The sequence below is a fragment of the Montipora foliosa genome, chromosome 6, assembly GCF_036669935.1.
Source record: "Montipora foliosa isolate CH-2021 chromosome 6, ASM3666993v2, whole genome shotgun sequence".
NCBI classification, from domain to species: domain Eukaryota; kingdom Metazoa; phylum Cnidaria; class Anthozoa; order Scleractinia; family Acroporidae; genus Montipora; species Montipora foliosa.
The window spans coordinates 30,438,922-30,451,206 of NC_090874.1; the positions used below are offsets into that span (position 1 = coordinate 30,438,922).

At 40.0% G+C, this 12,285-nt stretch overlaps 1 protein-coding gene across 7 annotated transcripts in view; it reads right to left on the reverse strand.

Moving 5' to 3' along the window:
• Positions 1-4,092: 4,092 nt before the first annotated feature.
• Positions 4,093-12,285, reverse strand: part of LOC138007112 (fibroblast growth factor receptor 2-like) — a 92,015-nt gene continuing 83,822 nt past the window's right edge. For all 7 annotated transcript variants that reach the window (XM_068853844.1, XM_068853842.1, XM_068853843.1 and 4 more), the window contains 3 exons: positions 6,097-6,193; positions 5,763-5,868; positions 4,093-5,260 (listed from right to left, as the gene is read on the reverse strand). In XM_068853844.1, the coding sequence (XP_068709945.1) occupies positions 5,147-5,260; positions 5,763-5,868; positions 6,097-6,193 (317 nt within the window). In that variant the 3' untranslated portion in view covers positions 4,093-5,146. The remainder of the gene's footprint in view (positions 5,261-5,762; positions 5,869-6,096; positions 6,194-12,285) is intronic.

The window sequence follows — 12,285 nt, forward strand, 5'->3', positions numbered from 1 at the left end:
GTTAAGCTCGCATATTATAAAACATGATGAATTCATTAAGGCCACCTTTTCCAGCGAACAATTTTTTGAAACAAACAACATGCTCTTAGAAACAAACTAAAATTTCAGGATCAAACCGTTTCCATGAAGAACCTTTCCTTGAAAAATGAAGCACAAAATAGACGACAAGCTTTCTTTCAAATAATTCTTGGCTGTCACATTTCCAATTTTTTTTTACGTGAAGACTGTGCAGAGTTGATCACAGATCCACTTAAGGTGTTCGATTCGTCACAAGTTCTCCGTCTTTGTTGAACACATAAGTTACTAGAGAATTTTCCATTTGGTTTCAGTGTTCTACATAAGAGCACACTTGGCAAAATCTTAGAAGTGCAGCTCACTTTGATTTCGGCTCGACGGGCGACAGATTGTTGTCGAAGTCCATTAATCGTCGCTTTTAAGATTCCACCGCCTGTCTTGTTCTGTATCCAAATGACTTGCCATTATTGAGTTTCATAAGGGTATATTTTGTTCAAAGATCCACTAAAACGCCATTCGCGTTACATGACTTTCGACGCCATTGCCGGTTAAGTTTATCATTCTACTGTGTCCACCAGAGAAATCTACGCATTTCCACTACCCTCTCTAAAACCAAATGCCACCCACTTTCCGACTGGGATTGCCACACTGGCAATCCAGTAAATAGGACTTTGTTCATCGTAGGCTGTTCACGATCATAACTGTATTTATCAAGCCTTCAAAGAACTAGACGCTCCGTGAGTGTAAACTGGGTTGCCTTTGGTTCGTGTTACACAAAAACAGAACGCACTGTGTTGGGTGATATTGAAGCGCAGCGTTTCAGTAATTTTTTTTAAAAGGGGAGGGGTGGGGGGGGGGGGAGGTGAAGTAGACCATTTGAGGGGTCACCTAGACGTCATGCTAGCAATGGCCCTTTGGCTCACACGTTGAATTATCTTGTAATGTCGTATCCCGTTGTGAGGCCTTTTACTTTCTTAAGCTTTGGCAATAAATTCAGTTCAAATATGACAAAACAGGTTATTGAGTGAAACTCACTCGTTTCTTTAAAGAGCCTATGTCACTCAAAATGATATAATTCAATGGTTAAGGAGCAAGGGTGGCACAGTCAGTTAGTGCGCGGCCTTGGTGCATAAGGTCCCGAGTTCGATCCCCGGATCTCACATCCTTGTTTCGACTTCTTTCCTTTCAGTGTAGCCTAAGTAGCTTTAAATACCCTTAAAACGGAGCACTGATTGAAAGAGGGGGGTAAAATGAGCGCACCGTCGGCTTCCTGAGAGAGTAAAGGAACTTCCGCCGTTAAATAACGTGTACCTTTACCTTACCTTCACCTTTGGGGTGCAGGGATGGCGCAGTGGTGAGATTGAAATCGCCCTATGAAGTATCCTGAAATAAAATTCCCGGTCCGCTAGTTGAAGTTCAGGTAACAAATTATGAAAGTCTCTGTTCTTTTCTCATTTGGAAAATATCCCTTACCCAAGAGGACCTCTTTTTTTTTTCTCGTTCTCTTTCTTTTGTCGCCGTCGTCTTCTTCAACGTGGCTCGTCCCATTTTCCTTCGATTTTTTTCTGGAGCTTATTGCGCTTGCGTATGTCACTTCTCTTATGCTTATTCAAGTTCGAACTTCGTTATGCTTATGTTTATGTAAGCATGTCGCAGTGTAAACCGGGCTTAAGGGAATGTCTTAAGCCGAGGTCAAATTGATTTCGTTGTGACAGTTGTGGGCCCCTTCGGCTAGCTTTATGAGAACTTTTGTATTGGTCATAGATCACTCCCGGCTTCTGGCCTCTCTAGTTGAACCTAAATCGTTTAAATGGAACGTTCTTTCACGGTTGGAAGTTCTCCGCAAATGGACCAGCATAATGATTTACTCGTTTTCTTATTTTGCCTACTTGAAAGTTTAACGTCTCTCGTTTTCCTTCCGTGTCACGACGTGGACCTTTTCAGACTTCTTCCAGATTTTTGGGTAGTAAGTAACAGGAATTGGACTGGCGCAATGCTCTTTTAGTATCTCGGAGAGCTTAATTGCTTTGTTATTAAATTCTTTCTTCTTTCTTTTTTTTCAGTGGTCTCATGTCTTCTCTGTGCTCATGTCTTCGGGTTCTTGCCCTTAAGAATCACACGCTTGACGGTACGCTTTGTTTTTAAACGCAGTTAAGTCGGGTAAAAAGTGTTCAAAAATGGTTTATAGACAGATCATTAGCTTCATCTATATCTTGGAAGACAAGTTCTTCATTTTGCTCACATCCGTGAGATACATGTATACTGGGCTGCAGAGGATGGGGCGAGGATTAAATTCGCACTTCGCGGTGGATGCTCGATTTCGTAACAACAGACCATGAGGCTGAATGCAACTGCAGGACTGCGATGGTAGTCGTTGAATACATAAATTCTGTCTAGCACTGCGGGACCGCGGTGGCAACTAATTAATATTGCATTTAGGTGGACGTGTATTCTGTAATCTAGCCTACGACTGAAGTGTTCGATTTGCTTTAAATTTTCATTCTCCAATTCTACGATTTCACCTTACATGTAACGCGCTTTTGAAAACATTCTCCGATTCTACGACTCTTCGTGCAGGGATGGCGCAGTGGTGAGAGCACTCGTCTCCCACCAATGTGGCCCGGGTTTGATTCCCTGACTCGGCGTCATATGTGGGTTGGGTTTGTTGGTTCTCTACTCTGCACCGAGAGGTTTTCTCCGGGTACTACGGTTTCCCCTCTCCTCAAAAACCAACATTTGACTTGATTTGTGTTTATTGTTAATTTCAATTTACAGTGTCCCCAATTAGTGCTTCAGCGCTAGAACGTCTAGACACTTAAATAAAGTCCCTTTCCGATTCAAAGATGGCCAAAATAATCAAGCAACAGTTGGCTTTACGAAAACGATTGTTTGTCCACTGTCGTTTCACCAGAAATTAAGGATTAAATATCAAGCATGCATTCTTGCTTCCATCATCATATCTGCGGTAGCCTTGAAGACTTTTGATTTGGAACTGTTAGGCGTGTGGCGAATTACTGGCTAATTACATTCGCTTGAATCTTCCTTCGGTGACATCCCTTCCTTTATCCTGGGATCATCTGTTGCTACTCTTTCACACAAGGAGAAAGCGAGTAACTTTAAAATGTAGTAAATCCAACTTAGTTTCTCCAAAATAAAGTTCAGGGAAACCCTTCCGACATGAGACGCTAAAAATACTATCTATGCTCACGTACAATGTCTTCGGTTGTTGGGCTTCTGAAGGCTTTACGGCGCTGCTTTCGGATGGAAAATTGCCATAAATTACTTCGAAGGAACTCTCAGTACATAAGCGGGTAAAATCCGACATGGACGGCTTTTTATTTGTTGCTGTCCTTTTGGCTTGGAATCATCGCGCATCCCCTTACCGTGTAGCATGATATTTTTTTCGGGACTTTAATTTTGCAGATTAAACCGCAAAGATTAAACCCCGCAAAATTAAAGTGCTACACGGTATTGAAGTTTTGTTGACGAACGAACATTACGTATAAATTATCGGCAAAAAAGGCTCATCTATTCTCGCAAGAATATTTTCCAAATGGGCATGGCAGGCAGGATGATGAGAGCTGTCAATCTGTCACTGGGGTTCCAAAACGCAATATGAAACTATTGCAGTCTCTGTTTTCACTCTAACAAACGCCCGCGGTATTTGCGACCCGCAGTTTCAGCCAATTCGAAGTGTTCGTTTTACCGATTTAGAGCAAAACAGAGACTGCTCTCAGTCTAGCTCAAATGTCATACGTCTCCTCAAAATTCAAAATATAAAACATGTAGTTGTTCACAGGAGTTGTTGTAGCTCCATGGGAAGAGCATCCGACCGGTGTTCGGAGGTCGTAGGTTCGGAATCCTGCGTAGCAACTTGTGTACCGTATCAAGCTTTGTGGGACTTGGTACAAAGAAAAGAAAAGAATAGAAAAAAGAAAAGAAAAAAGAAAAGAAAAGAAAAGAAAAGAAAAGAAAAGAAAAGAAAAGAAAAGAAAGGGAAAAAAGAAAGAAAAGAAGAGAAAAAAGAAAAGAAAAAAAAAAAAAAAAAGAAAAGAAAAGAAAAGAAAAGAAAAATACTTCATTGTTTTGGTCGTTGCTTCTATTACCTCGTTACTCTTTACATAGTTACATATGAATAGTAAGATCTGTACTGCCGTTAAATGACAATGCAAGGTAGGAGGACTTAATTATTATTTTTTTCACATTTATGTACAGTTATGCTGTTCGAAAATTCGCTTTTCATATCCTAGTGGCTTGAGCTAAATAATTCAAGTCTGAAAATGCGGCGTTTCTACTCCATAAAACAAGGATGCCATTTAGGCGGACGTATTCACAGCTTTCTGCGAAAGTAGTCTCAGTCTTTTCGTTCTACAGCAGAAGCCACGGAAGCCAACCAGACGATACTGAAAAACGCCATTTCCGTTTCTGTATTGAGCTGTACTACGCCGCCAGAACTCTGCCTTATCATACTCATAATTGTCTTACGAAATCGTTCAGTTTCAATCATTTGATGTTTCGATCTTTTTTAATGCTGTGTTGAAAAGTTCGACGCTGTATCAATTAATTTTTATCAGGGTGTCAAACCTGTATTGGACGAAAGGAATTTGAATGATTACTCATAGATTGCACTTTTACTGTTATTTGACATTTGGCGGCGTCCTAGTGGATGCTCAGTATACCTTAAAGAAATAGTGCATTTAACACAAGTAATTGAAGCTTGTCAGACGGTTGAGTCACGTGATTTAAAGTATTTCATTTCGAGAAAAAGAAATTCGTCATTGTTATACCTATCGTTTCCCTCAAAAGTTTTAAAGGTGAAAACCGCAGGTGCCTTTATATAATTATATAATTATCTCCTTCTCGTTAATTGTAGTAGACTCCGGTCACCAAATTTGAGCACGAGTTCTGAACAGCTTGAGATGAACACATTAAATGTTGTCAGTAGTCACTTCAGATGCATAAGCATGCCCGCTACAAGCAGTTTTGTATATATTCCCGACGACAAAGGGATGTGTGACGGACACCTTGCTCACGTATCGCGATCGCCTAAGCGTTTTTCTTCATTTTTCCACAATCGAAAGGCTCAGACGAGGACATAACCAACTTTACTTCTTGCTCCCGGTGGGTGCTTTTAACATGAAGACTCAGTTATACCATCATTGTTTAGATCAGAATCGTCTGTTATCGGTGTTTCCATTTCACAAGCTATGTCTTCAATGGATTGAGCCAATATTTCCAAGTACTCCTGTTGGTATTAAAGCAGCGAAACAAGGAAAGTATATATAAATGTTTCTCGTACAGTTAGTTCTGTCGAAAGAGTAACGTTCTCATCTTAAGCACGCAGGAACGTCTCGAGTGAAGAGATGAGAGTGAAAAAGGATCTTTTTTTTTAACGACGAGTTGTGCTCATTGCTTGCGACTACACTTTGACCTTAGCCTCGGCTTTAGCACAAATCGAAGCACGCCGGCTGGTCTGTCTGAAAACCGAAAGTTAAGTACACAATTCAGTCGCAGAAGAGCTTTATGCGAGGCTCTGAAAAGCATTGCGCAGCTTGCTGAACGTAGAAAGCTCAAAAATAAACCAATAACTGAACTTTCGGCTGGGAAGGTAGCGACATGGTTGATGGGCGCCGCCACTGATAATGCAATTCGTTCGGCAGTGGAACATGTGTCAAGTCTGAAGTCTTTACTTTAAGTTATTTTAAGTCAACAGTCATTCTTGGCACAACAAGACAAGATAAGCTCACCTTGCTCGTCATTGTTGACAACATGGCGTCAAATAGTTTCCTAAGATCTGTGAAAGAAGCTCTGTTGCAAGGATTTTCATCCCAGCAATTTATCATTATATCATATCTGTTTAGAGAAAGAAAACAACAAAGATTAAGATTTCACTGCAGAGAACCTGATGTGTAATATAAAACTCATGTGTTTCCACGTACTTGCCAACTGACTTAAAAATAGTGAGAACATAGTGTGTTACGCTTGAACCTTGCACATTTTTACAGTTTTTGTGTGGACATTTCTTGAGAGGGTGTTTTGACGTACTGTTGTTATGCACTCGTTTAAATTTTCGGAACTTACACATTATTTGGACAATTTTGAGGTTTTTGCATTCTGTATCCCGTTTTTAACAGGTCAAACAGCTTTTCTATGGGTATTCCAGGATACGGTGAGCCACCTGAAACAAAAGCGAATTTAAAATATACGTTATTGGAAAAGGACGTTTTCGAGTGATGATAAACTGAGAAATGAAGGCTGAATCAAGATAGGTATTACAGCATATATATCATCAGTTGAATAAAATTACTTCTTAGTGTGGCAATTGTTGCTGTCTAACAGCAATGCATTATTAAATACGCTGTGAATGTGCACTTCCATATTTGTAAATACTGTCCATGAAATGCGACTAATGTAACTGTGAACCGTTGCATAAAGTGGACTTCGAGGCTTCACTTCACGTCACAGTGTCAGCAGTCTAACGGTTTAAAATTACTAACAATAATACGATGTCGATAAGTCGATAATAGATTGAAGTAAACTCGATAATAGATTGAAGTAAACTATTCCAATTAGCTACTGTTTGAGGTCGGAAACTGTATTTATACAAATTGCTACGAACTGATAGCGGGATATAGTGTTCACAATGTGTGTCTTGATCTCCTTGTGAGTTTCTGGAGTGATACCGGGAAGGGAAGGGCAGCCAGGTTATTTAAGCCTTTGTTGACGAGAATTAGTATGTCCATAGAGGTGTCCAGTCAAATTTTTTTTCAACATCATTGACATAGAACCAGGCTCATAATGTTTATAGTCGGAAAGGAAGAAGCGTGCTGCTCTACGTTGAATTTTTTCAGCTTCAGCGATGAGCTGTTCAGTGTGGTTATCCCAAGCACTACTGGCGTATTCTATGAGTGGTCTGACCAGACTCATGTACGCTGCTTCTTTTACTGCTGGATCACAAGCAAAAAAAATCCTTCTTAGTAGGCCAAGCATTTGGTTAGCCTTACAGGTAATGCTAGTGACGTGACGGTTCCATCGTAGATCCTTAGTGATAGTCACACCTAGGTATTTCGTATGCGTGACAGGGGGCAATATCCTGTAAGAAGTATAAGTGGTGGGACTTGTGATATGTTTTCCTTGAAATGTGCATAATTTTACACTTGAATGGTTCAAATCTCATATTCCATCACTGGGCCCAGTCTCCAAGATGTTGAATATCTTTTTGTAGAGTAGTATGATCTTCATGGGAGCGGATCTGTCGATGGCAAACACAATCGTCGGCAAATAGCCGGATCTGGGAGTTCGTATTGTTCACTACATCACTATTGAAGACACTGAAAAGGATAGGGCCGAGCACAGTCCCTTGAGGGACGCCTGAGCTTACAGGAATCCATTTAGACTTAGCACTTTTAATAAAAATAGGTCCGCAATGCGTACTTGGGGTCTTATGCTTTGTTTAACTCCATTTGGCCCTTACAGAATTTGGTACTGCGGTGTCACTTTTACGATGCATGATTGGTTGAAAATTTGCCATAACAGTGCAGTACTGAAATGGATTCCTTGCGTATGCTTCAAATTTCAGGACCTGTTCAGAATTTTACAGCTTTGACTCACTGCTAATCTTTCTCTTATTGCCATTTGCACAATTAGGACAACTTTTGCTGCACACTTCACCATCTCTATCAGCTATTTAGTAGTAACAGAGGCACTAGAATGGCTAAGAAACCCGCAGGGCACTGTCATACATTCATATGACCCTATAAATGATCAAGAGAATGCTGAAATACGACTAGAATTCCAAGATGAATCATCAGTAGATGAACAAGTACCCTCAGCGCTTGCTACAAATCCCCAAACTACTGAAAATCACAGTCCATCAGCAATAACAATGTATAATCAGCCAACAGAAATATCTGGAGGTGGTGGTGCTGGGAAAAGTAATTTGATTAAAACAATCTACCATACTTAAAAAACCTATAGACAATTGCTCCAATGAATCCTGGAAAACCAGCAGTCTTACTAGCAGCATCTACTGGAGTAACAGCAATAAACTTTGATGGTACAACCATTAACACAGCATTAGCAATATCTAAAAATACGGGTGATTTCCTACCTGCAATATTTGACCAGAAAAGAACACAAATGAGATTATCACTGTGTAAGCTGAACGTAATAATAATAATAGATGAGATCTCAATGGTTGGTAACACTATTCTCCTCCATATTCATCAATGACTAAAAGAGATATTTGATATTAAGAACTCACAGCTTTTTGCTGGTATAAATATTATTACTCTTGGTGATTTATATCAGCTTTAAAGCTCCAAAAGGGGAGTCAGGATGGCTTAGTGGTTATCAACCATGCCTCCCACCTCTGCGACTCAGGTTCTCTGGCCTCGAGGTCGTATGCGGGCTGAGTTCCAGTTGATCTCAACCTGACTGCGAGGGTTTTTCTCTGGGTACTCCGGCTTTCCTCCCTCATAAAAATCGAATATAGATCAATAACATCTGGGCGGATACTATCGTATAGGGATAACCCCCTCTGGTATCTCTCCCTTTCATTGTATTGAATGAATAAAGTTGGTACATTAAAATTAGCCGTGATTCCTAAAGCTATGTTTACCCTGAAAGCCACAGATCAATATCCTAACAATGTTAATAAACAAGATATTGACAGAGTATTGTCAAGAGGAAGATCTGAAACTGGTGGACTTGATTATGAACTTCATTTAAAAGAAACGGCAAGACTGATGCTTACAGCTAATATTGACATCTCAGATAGATTGATCAATGGTCAGATTCGCACAGTAGTCAAAATATATGTCACTCCAAATACTCAAAGCCCGTCAATAATATTCATTAAGTTTGATCATGATAAAGCAGGACAAGACATGATAAATAATAGCAACACCCAATATATGCTAAAGAAAACAAAGTAGTAGCTATATATTGAACCCATCTTGGCAAAGATAAAAGTAAGACCTAATAAGCTATCATTACCTGAGATACAAAGAACACAGTTTGCAATTACATGAGCATGGGCCATGGGCTTGCACTGTCCACAAAGTATAAGGACTGATAGCCTGCGAGCAAGCTCTCTTGCGGGGTGGTTAGAGAGCTTGCTCACAGGCTAAAGGACTGACAATGGTAAAATAGTAATAAGCTTTCATCTTTACAAACAAAGAAGCTTTAAATATGGTCAAATATTTGTTGCAATAAGTCGTCCTAAAACATCACAAGGTGTCTACGCTCTTGGAAAAATTGAACACAAGCATGTTAGAGCAAATCGTGAAGTACATGAAGAATATGAAAGATAAAGAAATACAGTATGGTATCCTTGGTCCGCGACTTTTCCGAACATGATGTTATATTTCCTCGTAAACTAAAATACCAGTAAAGACAAATGTGTCCGATGGTGTTTTTATTCTTCTTCTTTCAAATGACGAAATCTAGGCTTTCCTGCTATCGGTGACTGTGCGGAATTCAAGTTTGTTGACAGGTGTGTTAATTTTGTCTTTCTAGAACGTCTCTACTTTTGCGGGAACACGTGTCTTTTTGCAGAACAGATTTACAAATAAACTAATTTCTGCGGTTGGGAACGAATTTGCTGCGGAGTTTTAAACTTTGAAAATCAAACCCATGAAGTTGAACACATTTTTAACAACCTATATTTTTTGAAAATACAACTTTTGAACAATCATGAGTAACATAAACACGCGAGTTGCAGAAATCGCTGTACTGCTATTACCGGCTAAAGGTCGCTATACAAAGTACATAATTTCAATCTCCAGTTAATAAAAAGCGTATTCTCATTGGTCACTTCAAGATGTAAACATTCATAAACAGCACGACAGGGCAATTTTGAAACAAAAATAACTTACCTTTAACAATCACAACTAATTTGCGACGGGAATCTCTTCAACATTTTCCCAATACAGGGAAAACAAGTGTTGATTTAATACACAACGACGACAACACGCTAGAAGCAATGGCCGACGCTTGAAAACAATGGGTGCTTACCATTTAGCCAAAAAATCCGGAAATGTCGGTTTGAGGTCAAATGTAAAGGCAATTTTCCGGAAAATCGTTTCGGAAATTGTGGACAACCCAGAGGTAGTCCTCTTTTTCCGTTCGGAACGGAATTCGCGAAATGCTCTTACCATTTGTGAGAATCCTTCCGTCTCCAGGCCCTTTCTCAAAAGATCGAGTAAAATATGCGGGATGGAATGCTGTGTGGTAAATGGTAAGCGCCATTCTCATCCGGTTGGTCATTAAATTCGGAAAATCGCTTACCTTTATGCAACGATCATTCCATCCGGATTATTTGGCTAAATGGTAAGCACCCAATGACTCACAATTACTAGTGCCCAGTCTAGAAACCAGACTATTTATGCTCTCGGAGATCTGTCACGTGTGATCTCGTCCTCAAAGTGACAAACCCACCGACAAACTGACTGACTGACAATTAAGATCTACAATAGATCTGCCTCTGACTTAGGGGTTTGTGTGCATACAATGCATAAGACCCCAAAAACAGGTTGGCGACGATGGCATAAGAAGGCGTCAATCCAGCGGAGCGTGTTTCCATTTACATCGTAGTGGAAAAGTTAAGCTTTCAATCTTTCACGAGGCACGGTGCCGAAAGCCTTCGCAAAACCAATATGAACACGTCGGTTTGGAAGCCAGCATCAGTGGAGCTCGCCCAGCCGTGGATGACTTTGCATAATTGGGTGACACAGCTGTGATGTCTTCGGAAGGGATGCTGTCTTGAAGTAATAATTCCATTGAGTTCCAAGTGCGATGATAGATTTGAACAGAAAATGTGTTTTAGGAGTTTACAGATAATACATGCAAGTGATGTCGGTTGATAGTTAATGGGGATAGATTTGTCACCTTTCTCATAAATGGGGCAAATATTATGTTAGCGCCAGTCCAGGTAGTGAGCCAGTGTCCAGGAACTTTTAAAGATTGATGCAATTTCTAAGGCAGCCTCCTTTAAGATTCGTGGAAGAATACCATCTGGTCCCACGGCTTTAGAGGTTTTTAGGTTGTTTAGAACTTGTAGTATTTCACGTTCCGACACAGATATATCAGGCATAGAGGGCCAAGAACGGTGGTAAAAGGGGATGTGTGTGACATCTTCGTGTGAGAAGTTTTGCTTAAACTGGGAGTTAAAGAACCTTACTCACCCACTTTACATTGAGCGCCCACATTACTTCAGTGGCCATTTTCGGGGCCCCCGAAATTCTGAATTCTATGACTGTGTAAAGGAATCTGTTTCCATCGGACATCGAATGGGCTGTATAATTCTGTTTTTCATTGGAAAATAAGCTATATCTATTAGCATTTGAGTTTCTAATATTATTTATGTATGACTTACTGTTCGCAACATGTTGTGGAGTGGAAACGGAATCTTTGTTGAACCATCTGCTCTTGGAATGGCAGCGAAGAGTACCGAAATTGGGAATTCCTCGATTAACGGCTGGAACGATCAGAATTAATTAATGTATTGTAATTTTTGGAAAATGAAGAAAGAACTTCTTGGACTACATTGTAAGGAATCACGAACAGCAAATCCACCGTCGGATCGACAATTCTGTTCAAATATTGTTGTGTGTGTCTTCCGCTCAAGCTGCCGGCACTGAAGAAAGAGGCAAGGCAAGCCTTTGGAAAACATTTGAATACTGATCTCCATCACAATCAGTAAAAAGCCATTGCTGTTCATTTCATTTTCTCGCTGATAATAAAACTGCGTTTTGTGAAAGTAATCTTGTGTGTGAATTTTTTATTCTTGGTTTGGAAAAGTTGAAATCTATAGGGGTCAGATGGTCAGCTTGTGTATATTTACAGGAAGCAGGAATTGTTGTTGGATTTAACACCCGTTTGAAGACTAGGTAAACTTGAAAAGAAGAAATTCTAGGGAAGTAGAGTAAGAGTATTTCATCGAATGCTGCAACTGTGTATTGCGCTCGCCACACTGAAACTGCCTTTAGTTTACTCTATAATAGCTTATCGCTAATCGCTTGCATTAAGCTTATTTACCAAGTACCGCGCTAGCAGCGAATTAAACGATCTCGCCTTGCTGTTTCCATTACGAAATGCTTGGGTATGAAATAAATATGAGTTGCTAGCTTATTAATTAACGTCCTCTTAAAAGTTCAAACAAGTAAGTACCACGCGTAGAAAGTGTATTTCCCTCTTGAATTCATTGCAGACGTAGCTCCACGCTTCATAGAACAGCGCTCGAAATGAAGGTATTCTGTTGTTTTTCTA